Genomic DNA, 24,674 nt, shown 5'->3' on the forward strand with positions numbered 1-24,674 from the left:
TTGTAGTTGAGTGCCAGAAGATAATTTTGTAGGGTATTTTGAGTTTTCTAATTAATACATTATGCATTGCATAAAGCATGCATGTGTATTTCAGTACCTAGGTTCTAGTCCAAGCTTATTTGAGAGTTTACAGCTTGCGGCTAGGACACCTTCTGTTTTCAAATGTCTGGCCTAGGCTTCTGCCTTCAAAAATTAAACGCTGGGAAGAAAGTTTTAAAATGTCATGAGCATAATAAAACATTATGCTTTGATCTTAACAAAGGTACTATTAGACAGTCACCCAACTCATTTATAAATCTGGATTTATTTCTTTAGAAAATTGTCCAATTTTCACACAGTTTCAAAGACAACACTTATAAATTACATGGCATGGTAATTTTGCGAAACTCTGACACCAAATTGAAGGTATACTGGCAATGTGTTGAAGGTATACTGATGTGTGAAGTTTCACTTGCTTTTTTTTCAATCCTCAGTCACCTGATAACTCAGTTCAATGTGAATGGATCTTAAATAATGTAGAAAGAGACGTTTAAGGGCTTCAGAATCTATATCTACATACAACTACTTCCCTCACAAAATATGTGCCTTAAGTCACTGTGCATAGTTCAATAAATATTCCTGGATTTGATTTTTATTAGATCTTTGTTCTGTTCAAGGATGGTAAATCTTTCATTCTTAGACTATATTTGTTACCACACGGTATGGCTTAGTCCATGTCTAAAAATATTCATGATTCAGTCTTGCTTTGCAAAATTCAGTCATTTTTATTATTTTTTAAAAAATAAATTTATTTATTTATTTTTGGCTGCTTTGGGTCTTTGTTGCTCTGTGCGGGCTTTCTCTAGCTGCGGCGAGCTGGGCCTACTCTTCCTTGCAGTGTGCAGGCTTCTCACTGCGGTGGCTTCTCTTGTTGTGGAGCACGGGCTCTAGGCGCACGGGCTTCAGTAGTTATGGCTCGCGGGCTCTAGAGCGCAGGCTCAGTAGTTGTGGCGCACGGACTTAGTTGCTCTGCGGCATGTGGGATCTTCCAGACCAGGGCTTGAACCTGTGTCCCTTGCATTGGCAAGTGGTTTCTTAACCACTGCGCCACCAGGGAAGCCCTCAGTCATTTTTAAATGTGCTTATTTCTGCTCTGTGTCACTGACAAAGGACTTGAGAGAGATATATTGATTTTCACAATCTCTCCTCTAGAAGTATAATCCAGACACTATCTCATCATATAGCTCTATTTCTTGTAAAGAATTACTTTATCCAAATAATTTACAATAATAGTTTTAATTTTATGAATAAAAAATAAACAGTACTAACAAGATTAGTAACTGCCTTGCATTCACAAGAGAATCATAAAGCTATTTTTCAATAAACAACTTGATAGTTACATAATGTTTTTCAAAATCAAGATGGCTCTTATTTGTAAGTTGATAGCAAAACATCTAGAGGTATGCTGGTACACTGGCTCCTTGGAAAGGAAAACAAGGCTCTGACTTGTAGCATTTGCCAATATCTGTGGTGACAACTGATAGACGATTTTGTTGAAGCTGGAATATTTATATACGAATCTCTAAGCCGGCACACATACACACACCATTCTATACAAATGTGCATGCTTTGATTCTTCCTCTTACTACTCAAAGGAGCCTCAGAAGAACAGTTTTTCTCCTGGGGCAGGATATGGATGGGACAGCCTCTTTATAAGAGCAACACAACTGAAAACAGATAACATGGATAACGCTGATCCTCTCCTTCAGGAGAGACTGAGTTTGAAACATCACCCTTTTTTGACTGCAGTGGAGAATCCGACAGCTTTAGTGTTTCCGCTAGAAGGATTTTGACCACAGTGAACTCCACTGAGCAAAAAAAAATTAGAAATACAAAGCTTTTCCAAAACATTACCCATGGCAACCATAGTTATCCTCATACCATGGTGACCTCCAGATTGAGTGGTCCACAGACCAAGAGTCCAAGATGGAAATAGAATCCAGTCCTTTTTGTACTTCTTCATATGAGGTCATAATGATTATGACGTTTTCCTTAGCAGTAATTCAATCTGGGAAAATTTTAATCTCTGTGCAATATCCAGGGAACTCTCACCATGCTGAGGAGAAAAAGAAATCATAGCTATTTATCTCCAAGAAAATCAAATGTCAATGAAATGACAATGTCATCCTATTAATGCTAGAACCGAATGACAGACAATGTTGACTGTCATTTGGTTCTAGCATTAATAGGATAACTTGATTCCTTAATGAGGACAATTGATTTGCTCTTAACAGCTTCAGAGGCAATTAATTTATGTCAACACAAAGCCAAAGTTAGAAGGTTATGATGACAGAAGAACCTCAGACCATGGTCCAAAGATCCTTACCTTGTTCTTTATCATGGGGTCTGCATGGGCTGCAAGGAGCACAGGGATGAGAGTCTGGTTTTTCATTTCGCAGGCATAATGTAGCGCAGTGCAGCCATACTGAAACACAAAGCATCGACATCATTCGGAATCCTTACACACTGCAGCATATGGCTTCTTTAGCAAGCACTTTTCATATTTTGTAATGTACAGCTAAGCCAAACAAACAGTCTGAAAACCATCTTTGTGGAACTATTTCATGCAAGTAAACTTTTGAGAGAAGAAAATGAGTGCAAAGGTTTGGGCCAAAAGGTGAAGACAAAACCTTATAAACAGGAAGAAGTTAGCCGATGGTACTCCTGTTATCACTGTTCTTACTGTCATTTGGATTTCTCTTTGACCTTTGTCCTTATCTTTCCTTAGTTTGCAGATGGGGCCCTTCTCACCAGGGGGTTGGGATCTTGGCTGCAGCAGCAGCTGTTAGGATTCATTGAGCACTTACTATGTGCCAGGCACTCTGCCCAATGCTTCATATAATGATCCCTATAAGATTGCCAACAAACAGATGAAAGAATGCTCAACATCATTAATCATTAGAGAAATGCATATCAAAACTACAGTGAGATATCATCTCATACTGGTCAGAATGGCCATCATTAAAAAATCTACAAACAATAAATGCTGGAGAGGGTGTGGAGAAAAGAGAACCCTCTTGCACTGTTGGTGGGAATATAAATTGATACAGCCACTATGGAGAACAGTATGGAGGTTCCTTAAAAAACTAAAAATAGAACTACCATATGACCCAGCAATCCCACTACTGGGCATATACCCTGAGGAAACCATAATTCAAAAAGAGTCATGTACCAAAATGTTCATTGCAACTCTATTTACAATAGCCAGGACATGGAAGCAACCTAAGTGTCCATCGACAGATGACTGGATAAAGAAGATGTGGCACATATATACAGTGGAATATTACTCAGCCATAAAAAGAAACAAAATTGAGTTATTTATAGTGAGGTGGATGGACCTAGAGTCTGTCATACAGAGTGAAGCAAGTCAGAAAGAGAAAAACAAATACCATATGATCCTTATAAGTAAGGACTAGTGATGTTCCCATTTTACAGATGAGGAAACTGAGAGTCCAGTAAGTTTTAAAACTTGCCAAAACTCACATAGGTAAAAAGTGGCAAGCCTAGGTTTACACATAGGCATTCTGACTCCAGCCTAACTACTGACAGTGGAATTTTGTAATCAGAGGCTGCATTTTTCTTAACTCCCCACTAGTGGTGGGGCAGTTCTTTTAAAAATATTCTATATTCAATAAAAATGTTATTCCCATGAGTTCAGTGACAGAATATAAACAATATCAAGGTTGCCTGACGCAGTAAAAAGGAAGGAAGGAAGGAGGGGAAGGAAGCAGAAACTAAATGTACAAGTGCTTCGGAAAATAAAGCGAGCAACTTTATAGTTGACAAGTACACTACCCACAAATACCATTTGCAATGTTATTTCAAAGTGACTAAAAATATAAACTTACACGATCTGTAGCATTAACTTCGACACCAGCGTTAAGTAGCATTCGTACAAGAGACTCATTCTGCTTTGTCTTTGATACCTATGACAAACAGCAAGCACAAGAACAAGAGAGGTTTATTTACAAACATTGTCTCCCTCTTACATCTGGACTATTCCAATCAATAGGCTTCATTTTAATCCCAACACCCCTACGCGTCTATGCCTCTTTCTTCAACTCTCCCCCACCTCCTCACTGCCCTTTAATATTAATTAGGTAAAGCCATGGTTGTCAGAGTGTGGTCCTGGAGTAACAGCATCAGCACCTTGGGACCTAAAAATGCAAAATCTGGGGCCCTACCCAACTCCTGCCAAATCCTACTAAGGATGGAGTCCAGGGGCCCGTCTTTCCCTTCCTTGCTCAAAACCCTTCTATAGCATCCCATTGCTCCGGGGGCAAAAGCAAAGCCTTCAGCCTGTGACAAGGTGCCATATATTTTGCCCTCTGCTTATGGCCCCAGCCATTTCATCCACAGCCCCGGCTCACCTTGGCCTTGGTTAGTCTTTCATTCCCACCAGGCTCCCCCGTGCCATAGAAGAGCTGCCCTGAATGCTTCTTCTGTCTAGAAGCCTCCTCTCTCCTCTTTGCCTGGTAAGTTCATCTTTAATATCTCCCTCCAGGAGGCTGTCCCTGACCTACCTCTCCAGGTGACACCCCTCTCCTCTGGGCTCTCCTAACACTGACCACCTCTCTCTACCAACTACCTCATAGGAACTTCACATGTGTTCTGTCACTATTGGATTAATGACTTATTCTTCACAATCCTCTAACTCTCATGAGGACAAGGACTATACCTGTTTAGTTCATCATTGTATTCCTAACGCCCAGCACAGTGTCTGACACGTAAAAGTCTATAATAAGTATGTGTTGAATGATGGAACACATGAATGAAATTAACTAGGCTCCTCAGAAACCCACTTTTCCTGCCTAGTTCCCTGAGATTCTGACCACAGGACACTTTGAGCATCCCCCCACCATCCTATTCCATTAGGGATCGTGGCTTTCTCTGCTCAGGTGGGCATGTCCTGGAGTTCAGCCCCTTTACCACTTAGGAAGCTCCACCCAGCTGTCTTCTCTTTGGGCTTCCCACCTATGTCAATGTCTAAACTGCTTTTCTCCTCCTATCTTCCTCTGATATAACACAGTCTTTTCTGATCCTTTCCCCTATCATTTCCTCTCATGTCATTTATTTCTTAGGCATCACAAATTTACAATTTCAGGCCCCATGAATTAAGATAAAACATGTGCAATCAGAGCTGAGTTATTCATAATAGTTCGTATATTTGCCCAGGGCTCCAGCTTTAAACATTTTACAGTCTTAGAGAGCAAGGTTGTGTGTCAACAAATTCTGAATGAGCCTTGCCAATCATAGTTGTGATTTTTTTCTTCATAATCTCCAAAAAGGTTTGGAAATGAATGGCAGATTTACCCCACCCCAAAACTACAAATATTCAAGTGCTGTGTACTAAACACACAATTTTTCAAGAACCTTTCAAGGGTAAAAACAGAGTATGTGTTTATCAGTGAATTATAGTTTCCTCTCTCTCATAAATCCAAGCATCAAAATCAATGTTATCATATTTAATTATAGTTCTTCAAAATGTATAACATTTAATTACCCAAGGAGATAATAACATTACCTACTGGCAGATTTTGTTCTGGAGTTTATGTTAACAAGAATAACTAACACTCATAGTCTATTAGCAAGAAGAGACGGGAGTTGGTCATTTAAATGGAATAAATTACGTATCTGTTGAGTTATCTCTCGAAGGGAGAACTGGCCACAAGAGGAACCAGATGGGAAAAAAGTGAATGAGTCAGTGCAAACCTGTCGCTCTATTTGGAAATAAATAAATAAATAAAATTAAAAACCTCCAGCTTCATCTTCTACTCATAATATGACTGCATTCCTATACCAACTACACCTTCCTTTATGTAAGCAGCTTACTGCATGCCAAAGATTCCTTCAAACATGAATAAATCTACCAAGGTGAGAGGTAGGCTTCAAATTCTCTATAAAGATCTCCTGTGTTTGTCAGTTTCTGGTGCAAATCTCCTGGGATCTGTTTTGTAACTCACACCAGGATGGGTCCTTAAAAATCAGAAACTCAAAAAGATATGTACAAAAATCTAAACTCTTCTTACAAAAAAAAAAGGAGAAAAGAAATAGCAGGGGTGCTTCCCTGGTGGCACAGTGGTTAAGAATCCGCCTGCCAGTGCAGGGGACACGGGTTGGAGCCCTGGTCCAGGAAGATCCCACATGCTGTGGAACAACTAAGCCCGTGCGCTACTGAGCCTGAGCTCTAGAGCCCGCAATCCACAACTACTGAAGCCCAAGCGCCTAGATCCCGTGCTCCGCAACAAGAGAAGCCACTGCAGTGAGAAGCCCGTGCACCTCAATGAAGAGAAGACCCTGCTCAGCGCAACTAGAGAAAGCCCACGTGCAGCAACGAAGACCAATGCAGTCATAAATAAATAAATAAATAGATAGATAGATAGATAAATAGATAAATAAATTTTAAAGAAAGAAAAGAAATAGTAGGGAGGGGATTCTTTTTAATATTCAGGATTTTTGCTTTTCCTTCGGAAGATTCTTAAACAAATTTAATTTATTTTTCCTAATAAACATTGCACAGATTACTTTACCATTGACTGATTTACCTGGCTACCTTTCTTCTTGCTTTACTTCAGTCATAGCATTGCATGTATGTTAGAGATGCCATTTGTAGAATACAAACTAAGAGCTTACTTGTTACTATTTATTTACATCTCACCAACTTGGCAAAATTTAATGACTCATGCTGTTGATCTCTTACTCATTTATACTCATTTATCTTTTGCTCTCACGAGTGTTGTACTCACCATGAGGAAATAGCCAATAAGCAGGACAGGCATTAAGAGGATAATGAGTAGATAATCAAAGAAGGTAAATCTTTTCTTCACAGCATAATGCAAGCAGGTTCTCTGTTTCTAAAAAATTAAGAAAAGGCCTATTTAGTAATAAAATATTATTTTAAATTGCATATTTTTAGATTACCCTATCAAAAACTTTAGTCCATGCTTTTTATTTTTGTGGTATCCATGGCATTTCTTTCTGTGGAATAAATCTAATTAATAAACCCAGAATTCCATTGACCAGAATATTGAACACAGTACAGTCTAAAGAAAAAGTTGGGCCATAGAAAGACAAGTGAAATGTATATTTTACGAATCATCAAAAGATATATTCTCACATTCATTTTGGTTTGGGGAAAAAATATATTGAGATATAAACATAGGACAATTTAGTATGAAAAGCTATAATTACTCCTTAATCATCTATGGTACACAATTATTCATTTTGTGGTTTGTTTATAGGAAAATTTTAACCACATGGCAATTTTTCCATGTTCCTACATGAACACAAGCAGTGCCGAAAGAATGGAAATAACTGAATTTAATTCTTCAAATACATGAATAATTATCAGGTGACAGATTTAAGCTTCTAGGAATTGCGGGGGTTATAAAACCTCAGGGCCTCATAATCAAGCAAAGGTAGACCGAAACAAGTGCAAGTGTAATGCGAAATAAGTGTAATGCAAAACAAGCTATGGTGACTGGAATTCCAACCAAATCAATGAGAAGAGAGGAAAGTCAGGAAGAAAAGAGAGGTTCATTTCTACTCTTCTTAAATAAGAGTATTTTTGTTTTTCTAATGGTAACGGTGTTCTCTGTAAAAATTTTGCAAACTAGACAAGAGTATAAGGATAGAATTTAAAATCACACATTATCAAACAGCCCAGAGTTAACTGTTGATATTTTGCTGTATCTTCTTCCAGTCTTTAAAATGCATATATGTGGAATTTTTCAGTGTAGGATCATACTGCACATGAAAAATTATATCTGCTTTGTTTTCAGTTAACATGTAGAATATGTGCATTTTCTTATGCCATTTAATATTTTAAAACATGTAACTGTTATGGCTGCACTGTTTATCGTTCTATGGAGCTGTTCGAATTTATTTAGCCAAACCCTAACTGTTGAACGTTTCAAGTAATTTTAACTTTTCATTTTCACAAATAACGTTGCTTGAATCCTCATGTATAAAGCTTTGTCAACATTTCTAAATTTGTCCTTAGCCTAAGTTTCATAAAATAGAATTCCTGGCATAAAAGGCATTGATGCCTCACACTGTATGGCTAAATTTTGCTCTGGTAAAATGATAATGATTTAAACTTCCTTCCTGATCAGCATTTGATTTTATGTCTTAATCCTGGTCAATCTGGCATACCAAAACAAACAAACAACACCACAAAAAGATATCTTTATGTTTTAGTTTAATTTGCTTTCCATACAATCCATCACTCTGTTAGGCATGTATGTACATCTATACCAACACCAGAGCTTTTTGTTTGCTTGCTTTTAAGGCCTCTGTTTAGTACTTCTGAAGATAACTCAAATATATATTTAAGAAACGGGAAAGCACCAATTCAGATTATTAATGTACAAGGATTAGTATTGGGGAAAATGGAAAAGATTAAACCTTTAAAAACCATTGAAAATATTTTTTAAATGGGCAGTTGCAAACCAAACACTTCCCATAAAATCTCTGCTAAGGAATCCACTGAAGTCCTTCCCAGGATTTCCATAAGCAGCCTGGCTCAGGTTCTCTGCAAAACAGAGATAAGCATGCCTCCTCAGCCCTGTCCCTGTGTTGACAAACATCTCCCTCCCTCAGCTTCCTAACCAGCAAGTCTCCTGAGAGGGCACAAACCCAGAGACATCTGTCTTGGCCACCCCATCTCACCACAAGGCCACACACCTGGTTCCTCAGCTGGGTGCTGGGGCAATCATGTCACACTCCACTAAGCAGCCTATCTGTTAGATTAACACAGCCGTGACTTGCTTTTAAACCCAACCCACAAAAAATAGGAAGCACAAACAAGAAAGTCCAGTAATGGACTTCCCTGGTGGCACAGTGGTTAAGAATCCACCTGCCAGTGCAGGGGACACGGGTTTGAGCCCTGGTCCGGGAAGATCCCACATGCCACGGAGCAAATAAGCCCGTGCACCACAACTACTGAGCCTGCACTCTAGAGCCCATGAGCCACAACTATTGAGCCCATGTACCACAACTAGTGAAGCCCGCGGGCCTAGAGCCCGTGCTCCACAACAAGAGAAGCCACCGCAATGAGAAACCTGTGCACCACAATGAAGAATAACCCCTGCTGGTGGCAACTAGAGAAGACCCAATGCAGCCAATAAATAAATAAATAAATAAATAAAATTTTAAAAATTAAAAAATTAAAAGAAAGTCCAGTAGTGATCCATTTTCTGATACTATATTATTACTCCCAATGAGCTAGACTTTAAAATGACTTGGAAGGGAGAGGTGGGGCCCTACAGGCTATTTTCCCTCATTGAATGTACTTGAGTGGGTACAGGGCATTCATAATTATTACAAAGAGTGACTTCTTATATTTACTTAGTGCACTTTAAATGTTGCCTTTACTATGATGCAGATACTGGATGTTCCCATGGGGTTCTGAAAGGATGTTCACAGCATGTCCAGCTCTTCCTTAGTTCTGAAGACTCCAAGTCAGCTAATAATACATATTTAAGTATATTCTTCATGCCTTTCTGTCTGGTTTCAAGCAGCCTCTGGTTCGTGAGCATATTTGTTCTTGGCAAATTTCTCACTGAAGTTTTTTTTATTCCACAAGCAAATTATAGGATCTTCTGGAGATCAGAACATTGACAGGTAGGTAAAAATCTAACTAATGAAATAGCACCACTGGGTGAATACTTGTTTTCCAGGAAATCTTTCCTTTTACTTCTGTAATAGTGAGGAAGAGGAGTAGAATGAGTGCACCATCCTTTTTTTTTTTTTTTTTTTTTTAGAAATACAAGGACATAATTAGCCATGAAACCCCACAAAATATGCCTGTTCATTGACCTTTTTTTTTTTTCTTTTTCTTTTTTTTTGCTGGACGCGGGCCTCTCACTGTTGTGGCCTCTCCCACTGCGGAGCACAGGCTCCAGACGCGCAGGCTCAGCGGCCATGGCTCACAGGCCCAGCCACTCCGCAGCATGTGGGATCTTCCCAGACCAGGGCACGAACCCGTGTCCCCTGCATCGGCAGGTGGACTCTCAACCACTGCGCCACTAGGGAAGCCCTGACCTATGTTTTATTTTGCTTTTTAGCCTGGTAATATGGCCTCAGTGTGTGTCAGTCTCTCTAAAGTAAGGCCCCCCAAAATTGTTGGTATTAGGAGCTACAAACAATAAGCAAATGACATCCACTGCTTCCATTGGTGCGAGGAGAAAGGAACTACCATGGTCATGGCCTCACCTGGTTTTTGAGGTTCACATCAGCGTTTCTTCTCAGAAGGAAGGAAACGATTCTCAGGTGCCCTCGCCTGCAAGCGCAGATCAGGGGGGTGTCTCCATTAAAGCCATCTTGAACGTTGATACAGTTGCCGTCTTCCCTCACCCACTGGCACACTTGACCCAAGTCATTCTGATAGGCCGCCTGGCAGATGGGCTGAGGAGAGGAAAACAAAAGCAGGTTTTGAAATATGGGAATAATTAAACCACACCAAGAAAAAAAAAATCACCCGACACCTTAAAATTCCATGTTTCCAAATTGTAATCTACTGCTTTGTTGATGAGATTTGGGGTCTCATTTATGTCTAGCCATAAGTCTAGAACAAGGGTAGGGCCACCAGGGACCCCTTACTATTCCCTAAATTGCTTGGCACACAGGAGTGTTCATTGAATGGACGAATTAGTGAAAAGATGGATGCAATATTGCCAACTCAGTAAGGAAATTGTGTGTTGAGTTCATGGATAAATGATGCCTGTCAGAAAAGCAGGTTTCTACTCAAGATAAAATCTGCATATCAGAGGAGTTTAGGGCACCACTAAGTTAATGGGACAAAGACACATGGCCCCCTGTACTCAAGGAAATCTGCACAGTGGGAAAGAGCTTTTTTAGACAAATAATATACAAATAAAGAATTATGTAATTAGCTGCAACTAGATGCTTTTTATTTTAGAAAGCATTATAAGGAATTTTGCAAAGCAAGATGGGAGTTAAACAGCAAGATCTGAGCAGACGTCATCTTGCCTACTTCCCCTCTCTTCTCTCCCTCTGGACTTCTCTCTTTTTTCCAATATCTCATGTTTAGTTTCTTCTACTGGGGCCTCTGTCCTTACTCTACAAAACAAACAAACAAACAAAAAACCAAAACAACAGCCACTTTTTCGTTTCTCTCTTCACCTGGCTAACTGCTAGCTCATCCTTCATGTCATAACTTATTTTCATTTTATCTATCTTTCCTGAGTCCAGTATTCCTTCACAGCAACTGACAAAACTATACCTCTTTTCTTAATTATTTATAATTGTGTGTTGCAAGCTACTGTGAACCAGGAGGGGTTGAGGCCACAGTGAGTGAGGGAAAGCACTGAAGTTCAGGCTATAAATTCCACATGAATAGAGGCTACTTCATTCCATTCACTGCCATAGCCCCAGCATATGTATAACACAGTACTGGGCACATGGTAGGCACACATTAAATAGTTTCAGATTGATTTTAATTAGACAGTATAAAAAAGCACTTAGAATTCCTGGAACATGAATGATGCTCAATTTATGGAGGTTATTATAATTGCTTATTTAGTATTAATTAAATTAATTAGCGATATCTGCCAGGAGGTAAAGAAGTGATGGTCAGAGCGGTTGCAGGAGAAATCAGAAAATGACATGGTCCAGATGCAAAGGAGGCAAAGTTTTTTTTTTTTTAAGTTAGAAAATTAAATTAAATTACTAGACATCACATAGTGTTTTGCTGCATGAGGTGTAAAAGCAGCTGAAAAGGTTCTATGCTGTTATAAACTCTGTCTCCACTAGGGGGCAGCTCAGGGTCATAAAAGCACTGACAACATAAGTCTATAATCCGAGGGGAAGGAAAAAGTCTGTTAGATAGAATTAGCTCTATGGGAAAATCCTACTTCATTTTTTAAAAAATTTCACATACACCAATGAAAATTTGCCACTGATGACTACTACTCACGGGCTAGCACTTGGGAACTGATGGCCTTCTATGCAGAACTTGAAAACAGGTGGCTATAGAGTTAATTTTTCTGCCAAAAAGTAAAATGCCTTCCTGGCTCACTTAGACATCACATACAAATTGTTAATTCTTCTTTTCCTAGCATTTTAATTTACAGTATTTCAAAAGCTGGATTTTTTCATGTAGTGATCTGGCTTTCCAGATTCTCTTTAAAAACTGAAAGATTTGGCAACACTGGGCCCACATGCACACAGGACACCACACAAAGCTCGCTCTGCTCGGGTGCCTCAAAATCTTCACTGAGAGTTAACCATAAAGAGGAAAGGAAAAGTGGAGAGTTTTCCTGCAAGAGTCGCAGGGGGTCTTGGAGTGTTTCTCAATCCCACCTGAGCAATATTACTTCCAATATTAACCTGACCTTATCTTCCCATCTTTCTTAGGCTGCCTATTTCCTAGACACACAGTTTCTGTGCTTAGCAATATCTGCTAAAAAAAAGTTTAAAAGTTTCAAGAAGGAAGATAGAGTTAAGAGAATCAAGTGCAAGATAAGATTGCTGGATTTGATCACTAAGGACCATTCAGAGACGGATTTCATAAGTGTCAGACAGAAGGCAGAATACAGGGGTCTGAGTTCGCGGTCTATGAAGAATTGGAGTGTGATCAGAGAGGAATTCATGGTAAGTTTGGTAGTGAAAGCTAAGCGGGAGCTAGTGAGTACCCAGAGGGCTGTAGCAGGGTCCAGCCAAAGTTCTGCACATTTATAGGCAAAGTGGTGGCTTCAAGTGGTTATAAATACAGGCACTGGAAGCAAACTTTCTGGTTCCAATCAACTCTGCCACGAAACAGTTATGTTATTTGGACAACTTACTTAAACAATTTGTGCTCAGCTTCTTTCTCCATTTAATAATCACATCTTCTTTATCAGGTTACAGAAAGGATTAAGCGTGACTGTATAGATGAAGCACATAACTCAGGTGTGACTCATAATAAATCCTCAATTAATGTAGGCTATTCTTATAGTTATTTTTTAAAAACATAGCTGCCAGTGAAGATGGGCAGAGGTGGTTATCAAATAAACAATTACTGAAAGAGAATGAAGAGATGATAGGATAGTGAAGAATTAACCTTACTAAACAATGACAGTTTGGTTCTAAAGCCAAAGCAAGGGAGGAAAGATAAATATTCAGGATAGAGAGAACTTTACATTAGCTGAATTTTTTGCCAGAAAGTCTGAGGTTTGATCTTCATGCCTTATGCTAACATGTATTTATCATCAATAAATAGATAGACATAGATATTCAATAAACAGCAATTATGTTTAAATACATGAATGGTTTAATGAAGTAGGGGAGCAAAATTTGCCACCCCAAAATGTGCCTCTTTGGCATGAGGATTAATTTAGGCTGATTATTTTTAAGAAACTGAAGACTCAGAAAGTCTTTTTACCTCTCTCTCAGCTGCCTAAAGAATTTAGATAAAAGATTCTCTGACATAAATCATGCCAATGTTTTCTTAGGTCAGTCTCCCAAAGCAATAGAAATAAAAACAAAAATAAACAAATGAGACCTAATCAAATTTACAAGCTTTTGCACAGCAGAGGAAACCATTATATATAAAAAAAAAGTTAGCTTACATAATGGGAGAAAATATTTGCAAATGATGCAACCGACAAGGGCTTAATCTCCAAAATATACAAACAGCTCATATGACTCAACAGCAAAAAAACAAACAACCCAATTGAAAAATGGGCAGAAGACCTTAATATACATTTCTCCAAAGAAGACATACAGATGGCCAGTGGACACATGAAAAGATGCTCAACCTCACTAATTACCGGGGGAGGGATAAATTGGGAGATTGGGATTGACATATACACGCTACTATATATAAAATTGATAACTAATAAGAACCTACTGTATAGCACAGGGAACTCTACTCAATACTCTGTGATGACCTATATGGGAATAGAATCTAAAAATGGGTGGATATATGTATATGTATAACTGATTCAATTTGCTGTACAGCAGAAACTAACACAACATTGTAAATCAACTATACTCCAATAAAAATTAATTTTTTAAAATCACTAATTATCAGAGAAATGCAAATCAAAACTACAATGAAGTACCACCTCACACCGGTCAGAATGGCCATCATTAAATAGTCTACAAATAGGGACTTCCCCTGTGGTCCAGTGGCTAAGACTCCAAGTTCCCATTGCAGGGGGCCTGGGTTCAACCCCTGGTCAGAGAACTAGATCCTGCATGCCGCAGCTAAGAGTTCGCATGCTGCAACTAAAGATCTCACATGCCGCAACTAAAAGATCCTGCATGCGGCAATGAAGATCCTGTGTGCTGCAACTAAGGCCCGGCTCAGCCCAATAAATAAATAATTTTTTTTTTTTTTAGTCTACAAATAGCAAATGCTGGAGAGGGTGTGGAGAAAAGGGAACCCTCCTACACTGTTGGTGGGAAGGTAAGTTGGTGCAGCCACTATGAAGAACAGTATGGTGGTTCCTCAGAAAACTAAAAATAGAATTACCATATGATGCAGCAATCCCACTCCTGGGCATATACCTGGACAAAACTATAATTTAAAAAGATACATGCACCCCTATGTTCATAGCAGCACTGTTCACGATAGCCAAAACATGGAAACAACCTAAATGTCCATCGACAGATGAATGGATAAAGAAGACATGATACATATATACAGTAGAATACTACTCAGCCATTAAAAAAGAACAAAATAATGCCATTTGTAGCAACATGGATGCAACTAGAGATTATCATACTAAGTGAAGTAAGTCAGAAAGAGGAAGACAAATACCATATGATATCACTTATATGTGGAATCTAAAATATGGCACAAATGAACATGTCTACAAAACAGAAACAGACTCACAGACTGTTGGTTGAGATCAGACTGTGGTTGCCAAGGGGCAGAGGGGAGGAGGGGGATGGACTGGGAATTTGGGGTTTGTAGATGCAAACTATCACATTTAGAATAAATAAACAACAAGGTCCTACTGTACAGCACAGGGAACTATATCCAATCTCCTGGAATAAACCATAATGGAAAAGAATTTTAAAAATAAGAATGTATACACGTGTAAAACTGATTCACTTTGCTATACAGCAGAGATTGGCACAACATTGTAAATCAACTCTACTTCAATTAAAAAAAACGTGGGTGTGAGGGGGCCCTGTTCTGGAATAGAGCTTTCAGCAGAGATCTCTGCAAAGAGTATGGGGGAAACTCAGCAGGGCCTAAAGATCAGAGTCCATTCTGTGTCCCATTGTCTCTGCAGGCCCAGCAAACATTTATTTACCAAACATTTGCTTTTTCATCTTTTGTGAATTACCTTCCTCCGCTTCAAAGTCCCAAATCACTACCCCCAACACCCTCTCCGTCTTTAGCTGAAGATGGTATTTAACGTGAGGGTTTCAGCCATTTTGGTGAGTTATTCAGTTTTCCTGGGTCTCTCCCAAGTATACATGTTATTAAACTTTTGTTTGATTTTCTCCTATTAATCTTCCTCATGTCCATTTAATTCATAGACCAGCCAGAAGAAGAGGAAGGGTACATGCCTGGCTTTCAAAATAGTTGATAACTGGGTGCTAGAGGCCCACCCCAGTCCCACTTTGTATCTCCCTTTTCCAGGCCCTAAAATTTAAGAAGTGCCTCTGGGGAGCACAAGACACATTCAGTTTGTTGATGATTAACTAAACTGTTCTGTATGGGTTATTTAACATAACCGTGTTTTACACTGCTCCAAGTAAAATAGATATCACAGCTGGAAAAATATTTGACATTATTTTAGTACCATGGAGGAATCTGAGCTGTTTGCACTGTAATAGAGGTCTTGAAAAGCAAAGTTTCCCCACCATCCCCACTTTCAGTATTGCTTCCCCTGAAGTGTAGTGGTTCCTCCCTAACTGTCAGTCTAAAGAAAGAGACTTTGGAACTCTGCCTTGATAAGTTGCTTATTAACCATCTCCACGCTGAAGCTCCCCCCATTTAAAATGTTCCCTAACAATTTCTGAGGAGAATCTGTGTTTTTTTGTTTTTGTTTTTTAGGTTTTTTTTTTGCGGTACACGGGCCTCTCACTGTTGTGGCCTCTCCCGTTGCGGAGCACAGGCTCCGGGCGCGCAGGCTCAGCGGCCATGGCTCACAGGCCCAGCTGCTCTGCGGCATGTGGGATCCTCCCGGACCGGGGCACGAAGCCATGTCCCCTGCACCGGCAGGCGGACTCTCAACCACTGCGCCACCAGGGAAGCCCATAAGAATCTGTGGGTTTTGATGCAACACGGTTCAGATGGTGTACAAGATAAACGTGTACACTAATGAAATGTCTTCCCAGAAAAGGCAAGAAGATGTTTTCTTCCTCTTCAACTTAGGAAATCTTAGGGAATAATAATGAAGGTTTTATTTTATTCGTACAATAAATCTCAAGCCTTTCCTTCTGATGACTCATTTCTTCACATACTGTGATTTAAATTTCTTAGTAAATTCTTTCTTTCAGATAAATAAAAAAGGCACAGGAATTTTGTGTGTGTGTGTGTCTTAGGTCCACTTAGCCTTTATGTAACGTAAAGGACAGTCCCAGCAGTGGTTGGATTATGAGGATAGTAAGAGTGAAGGGGAAATCAAGGAAGGGCACACATTTATCTATTTTCTATTCCTTCTCCAACAAGGTCTTTTTGAGAACATGATGTTGTCTTCACGGCCAGGAAGTTAAAGAAGCTTCATTACCACACTTGAGACCTGAGAAGCTCTGAGGCCAGGGCAGGGCAAGAAAGCCTTTGCCTCCAATCACGAGGAGAAAGGGCAGAGGAAGGGTGGGTTCTAGCTGCTTGATCTAGCAAATCGGAGGCCCTGATATCTCCCTACTACCTCAGGCCACCAAAGACGTGAATGCAGGGCTTTGAGGAAGCAGTAGTGTCACTCTCACTGCCTCCTGGGCTCTAGGACTCTCTGCCAAACAATGGCTGCCCAAGGGTGGGGATGACCTTGTTAAACTGACATTATTTAGAATTACTGGAGCACCGTGATGACAAAAAGCAAATCAACCTTTAGTCAGTATTATTAGTCTCTAAATTCAGAATAGAAAATAAAACTTCTGATTGCCTGTACCTAGATGAACTGCTCTCACCCATACCTTTCATATACCACTCAGTTATTCCAACTGGCCCAACTTCCCATGCTTCAGATTCTCCATACATAACACCCCTTGTCTGGAACACTCTCCCCAAGATTCCCAAGACTAGATTCATATTCCTCAGAGTTCAGCTCGAATGTCACTACCTCATTGGAGCCTTTCAGGTCAAATCTAATTACATATATACAGTCCTCTTATATACTCTCTCTTTATCCTGTTGCTTCCTTGATTTCTCTTTTCACTACTTACAATTATTTTTTTTAAATTTGTATATTCATTTTACCTTGGTAGCTCCAAGAGGTCAAGATCTACTCTTATTTATTTATCACTATGTACCAGGAGCTAGCATGTGCCAGGAATACAGTATGTGATCAATAAATATTGTTGATTAAATAAATGGATGACTGAGTGAATGAATAAATATTTACAAATGTTTAGTGCCAGTTTCTGTTCATACAATGAAGTTTTCATTTCCTTTTTAAAATGTGATTTAGTACCACATTATCACTTGTAAAATACTTAAAATATACAAGGAAAGAATCAAGAAATCAATTGGGATAGAAGCTATTTGGTGCTCTTTTTTAAATATACAATGCTAGGGCTTCCCTGGTGGTGCAGTGGTTAAGAATCCGCCTGCCAATGCAGGGGACACGGGTTCGAGCCCTGGTCTGGGAAGATCCCACATGCTGCCGAGCAACTAAGCCCGCGAGCCACAACTACTGAGCCTGCGAGCCACAACTACTGAAGCCTGCGCACCTAGAGCCCATGTTCTGCAACAGGAGAGGCCACCACAATGAGAAGCCCGCACACCGCAGTGCAGAGTGGCCCCCGCTCGCCGCAACTAGAGAAAGCCTGTGCACAGCAACGAAGACCCAACACAGCCAAAAATAAATAAAATAAAATAATTTTTTTAATAAATAAATAAATAAATATACAATGCAAAATCTTGAAAGGATTCAATACACAAACTAAGTAGAGATTGTGAGGGGAGCATTTTTTTCAATTGCCTTTGCCTTTCCTTTTCCCTTATCATGGAAGGACACAATGTTTCATGCTGAACCCAACCTCACCCAGCTATCTTGTTTTATATATCAAAACTGTGACCAGAAGAGGTTAAGTGATTTACCCCAACTGCCCCGAGTTTCTGGCACAATAGGGACTAAATTCTAGGTTTCCTGGGTTTCCAGTCCAATGGCCTTCCCATTCATTGCATCTCTATTCCTGTTCCCCCTGAGTTCTCCTCCTCGATGGTACCAGCTCTCCCAAAAAGCCCTGCTCAGCCTAAATTGCTTTCTCTGGACACTGTATATTTCAGTATGATCCCCCTCTTCTTTAAACCATATGCCCTTTTTCTATGGTAACATCTTCCTATCTGAAAAACAGATATATTCCTAAAACATTAATATTAAGAGTGTGTGTATGTGTGTATGTGTGTATGTGTGTGTGGGGGTACCACTGTTCATAGGTAACTTTAAACTTTCCCAAAGTTTAAAGGGATATATCATTGTAATATAATTTTCTAGATATTCCTTTTAAGGTCTTGTTTCCCCAGCTGACAAGGACAAGAGCCTGGAGAAGATTCTATAGGTTTCCTAAGCACAAATTCTTGAGCTCTTTAAGTTCTTATACAACTTCCTTCTTTCTAATTTTTGTAATACTTTGCAGTGTGCAACACTTCTCTACAGGGTGGGAGTAAAATGTACCTCATTGGAACCTGGATTTAGTTTACCCTATTCTTCTAACAAAGGGAAAAGGACAATAGTGTAATTTCGTGGGAAGAGCGCTGGCAGAAGAGCAGAGTGGTTAAGACCAGCTTATTTATGGAGGGTGACATGCCTGTTGAGAGAGCTTTAGGGAAAGAACTTAGCATGTTCCTCAGGACATGAGCACAATTTCCCTGAATGTACACAGGTCTCTAGCCAGTAAGTACTTTTTAGCTGCATAACTCTAGGCCAGTTCCTGAAACTATCTTTGCCTCAGTTTTTTCACTTGTAAAATAAGGATAATCACAGTGACTCTCTTATATGGTTGGGTGAGTATTAAATGAGTTAATACAGTTAAAATGTTTAGAACACAGCCAGGCACATAATAAAGGCCTAATTAAATACTTGTTATTATTGTAAATAGTATGAACAGATATGTGTGATAAGGGTTTAAATCAGTGGTCCCCAACCTTTTTGGCACCAGGGATCCATTTCATGGAAGACAGTTTTTCCATGGAGCGGGGGAGGGGGAGATGTTTTCGGGATGATTCAAGTACATTACATTTATTGTGCACTTTATTTCTATTATTATTACACTGTAATATATAATGAAATAATCATATAATTCACCATAATGCAGAGTCAGTGGGAGCCCTGAACTTGTTTTCCTGCAACTACATGGTCCCATCTGGGGGTGATGGGAGACAGTGACACCTGAAGTCTCTTGCTTATGTCCAGTCTGCTCTGTAAGATGCAGCTTAATTGTCACTTGCCACTCACTGATAGGGTTTTGATATGAATCTGAAAGCAATTAACTTATTATGATCTCTGTGCAGTCAAACCGCTCTGCTAATGATAATCTGTATTTGCAGCAGCTCCCCAGCACTAGCTTCACCTCAGATCATCAAGCATTAGATTCTCATGAGGAGTGCACAGCCTAGATCTCTCACATGGGCAGTTCACAGTAGGGTTCGTGCTCTTATGAGAATCTAACGCGGCCACTGATCTGACAGGAGGCGGAGCTCAGGCAGTAGTGCAGGTGATGGGGAGCGGCTGTAAGTACAGATGAAGCTTTGCTCGCTTGCCTGCCTGCCCACCACTCACCTCCTGCTGTGCGGCCTGGTTCCTAACAGGAGTTGGGGATGCCTGGTTTAAATGAATCAGCCCTGTTTAAAAGTCTGGCCTGCATAGCTGGGGGTGCTCAATCCAAGCTTAGTTCTCTCACTGAGCTCTAAGCATATCCTCTAGTGCAGAGGTTAGGACCCACTCTGGGACACTCCCTCATTCTCTCCTTCTTTTTTACAAATATATTAGAAACAACATAAATGTCCATCGATGAACACATGGGTAAAGAAGATGTGGTACATATACACAATGGAATATTATTCAGCCATAGAAGGAACAAAATTTTACCATTTGCAAAAACAAAGATGGACCTTAAGGGTATTATGTTAAGTGAAGTCAGACAGAAAAAGATAAATGCCACATGTTCTCACTTTTATGTGGAATCTAAACAACAACAAGGAAAAATGACAAACAAACAAGCACACACACACACACACAAATAAGCACATGAATATAGGGAATAGATTGGTGGTTGCCTGAGACAGGGCAGGAGGTCGGAGGTGTGAGAAATAGGTGAAGGGGGTCAAAAGGTGAAAATTTCTAGTTATAAAATGAATAAGTCATTGGGATGTAATGTACAGCATGGTGACTGTAGTTAATAATACTGCATTGCATGTTTGAAAGCAGCTAGGAATGTGGATCTTGAAAGTTAACATCAAAAAAAATGTGTGGGCTTCCCTGGTGGCGCAGTGGTTGGGAGTCCACCTGCCGATGCAGGGGACACGGGTTTGTGCCCCGGTCCAGGAGGGTCCCGCATGCCGCGGAGCGGCTGGGCCTGTGAGCCATGGCCGCTGAGCCTGCGCATCCGGAGCCTGTGCTCCGCAGCGGGAGAGGCCACAGCAGTGAGAGGCCCGCGTACCACAAAAAAAAAAAAAAAAAAAAATGTGTGATGACAGATGTTAATGGATTTATTGTGGTGATCATTTTGCAATATATACAAATATTGAATCATTCCTTTGTACACCTGAAACTAATATAATGTTATGTCAATTATACCTCAACAAATATATATATATGCTATATATATAATAGCATAACTATTAGCAATGCAAGGCTGTAGAGGGTAGCAGAATATGCACCCCAATTTACACCTCTTAGTGTAACAGTTATTTTGAACTAAAGGCAATTGAGAAGAAGCAGATACAAAGAATGTTCTCTGTCCTCCCCCTCTTTAGCTAAAAGCAGGACATAAATATGTGAAGGTGTTGCCCCTTCTTTGTCTACTAGGAAGGACAAAATTACCTTTGTCAGCCCAGAGAAGTCACCAAAGTAAACTACAGAGAAAAATTTCTAACTAGCCCTTGTCTTCCATTAGCTCCCCTACATATTTGCCTTCTCTCAATTTGCTGCCTTAGAAACTCCAAGTACTTTTCCTTTGTCTTGCCACTCCTCTAAAAATTTATTTTTCTTTTGTTAAGATGCTATGTGAGCCCAAGTTCTAAGTACCTCTGAGTTACTCAAAGTAGTATCAATTGTGATACTGAGTTGCATGGAAACATCATTTCTCCCAATACTACTTAAGACTATTGAGAAATAAAATATTGCCTGCCATATCAGTAAACAAAGGATGTCACAGTCATCAGCAATTGCGGTCACCACCAGCCACCAAAGGTGAGTCGGTGAGACCCGAGGGAACTCAGGCAGGAAACAAAGAATACCTACCATCTAGCAGCCATCAGACTGCAGCCACTCCAATGGTGAGCCCTGTGGAAACTCAGGATATGAAAACACAGGATCCTGGCCCCATGTAGCTGAGGTGCATATCAAAGGAGTGATTTTAGTGAGCCCAGACTCTTGCATCTTCCCATACACAGAAAAGCACTAAATTCCTTAACTTGACGTATCTAGTTTTCTTTTATTAACAGTAACTTTTTCTTCCTACTACCTGCCCTTTGTTGCAAAACTCCTATCTGTCCTAGCTCACCCTCGCCTCCTTGGAGCAGTTTTCTCAGGGTTATTTGAGATGCTGCCTCCCGGGCTTGAAGTCCTCAGTGTGTCCGCTGAATAAAACATAACTCTCAATTTTTAGGTTGTACATATATTATTTTAGCTGACACTATTCTTTGATTCAATGTTAATTATGAGCTTTGAATAATTACTTATGAGCTTCTAGGTAAGTTAGGGTCTTTTAGGGGTGTGTGTATACGTGTGTGTGTGTGTGTGTGTGTGATTGTTGTATTTGCCTTCAAATATCATAGTAGATTCCACATTTCTTTGTCCTCAATATATCTGAAAAGTGAAAAGTTCATTCCACTTCCGGGGATATTCTCACTGATACTTATAATATCAATGCCTTGCCTTGACTCAACCACTTGCCAAATCCACACCCCATCAACAAACACTGCTCTTGCAAAGACCGTAAGTAATCATTTCCAGGACCTAGACTGTAGACTACAGTCTGGCTTCGCACAGCCTCGTCCAGGGCCAGCAGCATATTGCAGAGCTGAAATGCATTATCTTATGCCCCACCCAGACCTATAGAATAATAATCTGCATTTGAACAAGATCTTTTGAGTGATCTGTAGGCACATTTAAATTTGAAAAGCACTAGCCCAGAGCAGTGTTTCTCTCCCAGGGGTGGTAAACTGATCACCTACATCAGAATCACTTGGGGGGCTCCCCTAAAAAGTAGGTTTCTGAACCGTACCTCAAACTGAGTGAAACAGACTCTCTGGGGTAGGGGCCCTTGAAACTGCATTTTCAACAAGTTCCACTTTCTGGTGCTTAGGCAATCTAGGGTTTAAGAAAGGCCAGGGTAGCATTTTAGAACATTACATGTGTTGACATTTTCATATATGTGAGTTCTTCACTAGCCTAAAGTCACTGGGCAAGACATATCTAGAAATATAAACTAATCAAAGAAAAGCTGACTACAGAAAGACACACCCACACACACCCCTGGCATTCGACATAACTGCCAACATTGAGAAACTGCCTTTAGTCTTAGAAGAAGCACCCAGAGAGGTTCTGTTGAGCATCTGCAATGAAAGGTGGACCGACAGGTTATTTGTGTCAGAGAGGAAAGGGAGCAAATCATGAATAATAACATCATTACACCTCTTGGACTCTTGTTTAAACAGCACTCTCTTGTACTCCTTTGAAACATCGTTAAAAATCTATTTGATTCTAATAGGTTACTCTCAATACAGGAAAAAGCATTTCTGTATCCATCAGCTGTGAAAAGAAAAAACTCAAAATATCAAAACTACATTCTGTTTTTATCCTTCTTCTATACAGGGGTAGACTTTATTAGTAATTGCTAGAGATGAATCTCCTTTCAAATATCAAGCGGAAAGGCATTACTCTATACACACATTCCCATAAAAGAGCCAAGCTATCTTTAGTCTGTTTAGAAAATCCAGTTGAAGACAATTTTTACTTGTCCTCTGGATGTTTGACATCAGAAAACACAACTCCATTAACTCCCTTTTCATAAATTTCATTTTACAGATCCAAATTACCCCCTCAAACATCTGGACATCATGACATGTATACTATATGGCTCTCTACTAGCTACTATCTAGCTAAAGTTTTAGGATTGCAAAATAATTTGCCTTAAAATATTAAAATATCAAAAAGACTAGCACACTGGACTTTGTTTTGACTTAATGCTCTTACAGAAAGTTAGACAGACGAAAAGGAGACATTAATAGGGATAGGAAATTCCATCTGAAAAGCATAAGCGATTTTTAACATCTTGGGAATCTTATTTCCAGAGAAGTTACGTACCTCAGAGTATAGGATTCCCATGCTGGTCCTTCACAGACTTATTTCACAGCTTCTTGAATCTTCTGCAGGTATTTCCAATTAACATCAAAATCCTTCCCAGTCAAGAGAAAGGTCCCTAGAAGCCCAGGTCGGTGGCAAGTCCTTTCTTTCCACACCTGTGAGTGTTCTTCCAGCAGCCTACACAGCAACACACCTTCCAGAGAGCCCAACCCAATGAAACAAGGGCATTAGTTTACCGTGTAATGAATCACCCAAGTTGTGCATCATCTAATGTTACAACCCCGAGGAACCGGTTTCTGAGTCATACCTACTCTGCCAGTGGTGACATGTGGAAAAAAGGAAGCAAAGATGAGGGGGGAAGAAAAGTTCTCACACGGGCAGAAAGGACTCAGGGCTCAAAACAGGATACTGTGTTTAGGACATTTCCTAATTGAAATCTGGTTTTCAGTGGCTATTGAGAAAGGCTAAGTGCAAACAAACTCCCTTGTTAGAACCATATATGTCTGCATAGGACTTGACCTTCATGAAAAATAATCTTTAAAACTGATGGATTATTGCTATCTTTATGCACACATAAGTTTATTTATTATTCCTTGATATTTTTTATTACTATAGACTAATTAAAATAATAAAGTCAATTTATGAGCTATAGTATTTTATATACATAAATGTGCTCATAATCACATTCAAGGGCATCTTTGAGTAAAGTTTGAGCAACTCAAATTAAAAAACCTAAACTTTTCGAAATATCAGTCCCATTTACATTCTAGTGAATTCAATTATACTAAAAGGTTTAAATTATACTTACAGTATTACCATATTTGATTTTCCTTTATAAGCACTTTAATTCTGAGCCTAGAGTAATACTTTCCCAGCTAAATAATCTTGTAAATCTAATAAACTAAACTTACTCTAATATAATAAATATTAAGTCATCATAAACATTCTAATACTGTTTTCGAATTTAGTCAGTTTATA

At 39.6% G+C, this 24,674-nt stretch overlaps 1 protein-coding gene across 1 annotated transcript; it reads right to left on the bottom strand.

Moving 5' to 3' along the window:
* Window positions 1-291: 291 nt before the first annotated feature.
* On the bottom strand, window positions 292-23,912 carry ANKRD22 (ankyrin repeat domain 22). The gene is made up of 6 exons (XM_082610922.1): window positions 23,697-23,912; window positions 10,255-10,446; window positions 6,786-6,893; window positions 3,888-3,965; window positions 2,366-2,464; window positions 292-2,095 (listed from the first exon to the last, which is right to left on the bottom strand). The coding sequence occupies exons 1-6, from the start codon at window positions 23,715-23,717 to the stop codon at window positions 2,018-2,020; spliced, it is 576 nt and encodes a 191-aa protein (XP_082467048.1). The 5' UTR covers window positions 23,718-23,912; the 3' UTR covers window positions 292-2,017.
* Window positions 23,913-24,674: the final 762 nt, after the last annotated feature.

Source organism: Mesoplodon mirus (genome assembly GCF_964341445.2).
Source record: "Mesoplodon mirus genome assembly, chromosome: 2".
In the NCBI taxonomy this organism is placed as follows: domain Eukaryota; kingdom Metazoa; phylum Chordata; class Mammalia; order Artiodactyla; family Ziphiidae; genus Mesoplodon; species Mesoplodon mirus.

Coding starts and splice junctions, on each gene's coding strand:
- ANKRD22 (XM_082610922.1), bottom strand. CDS start 23,717: ATGGGAATCCTATACTCTGAG. Junction 3,966..6,785: donor TTATTGGCTATTTCCTCATG/GTGAGTACAACA, acceptor TGTTTGTCATAG/GTATCAAAGACAAAGCAGAA. Junction 2,465..3,887: donor AAGTTAATGCTACAGATCGT/GTAAGTTTATAT, acceptor TTTGTGTTTCAG/TATGGCTGCACTGCGCTACA.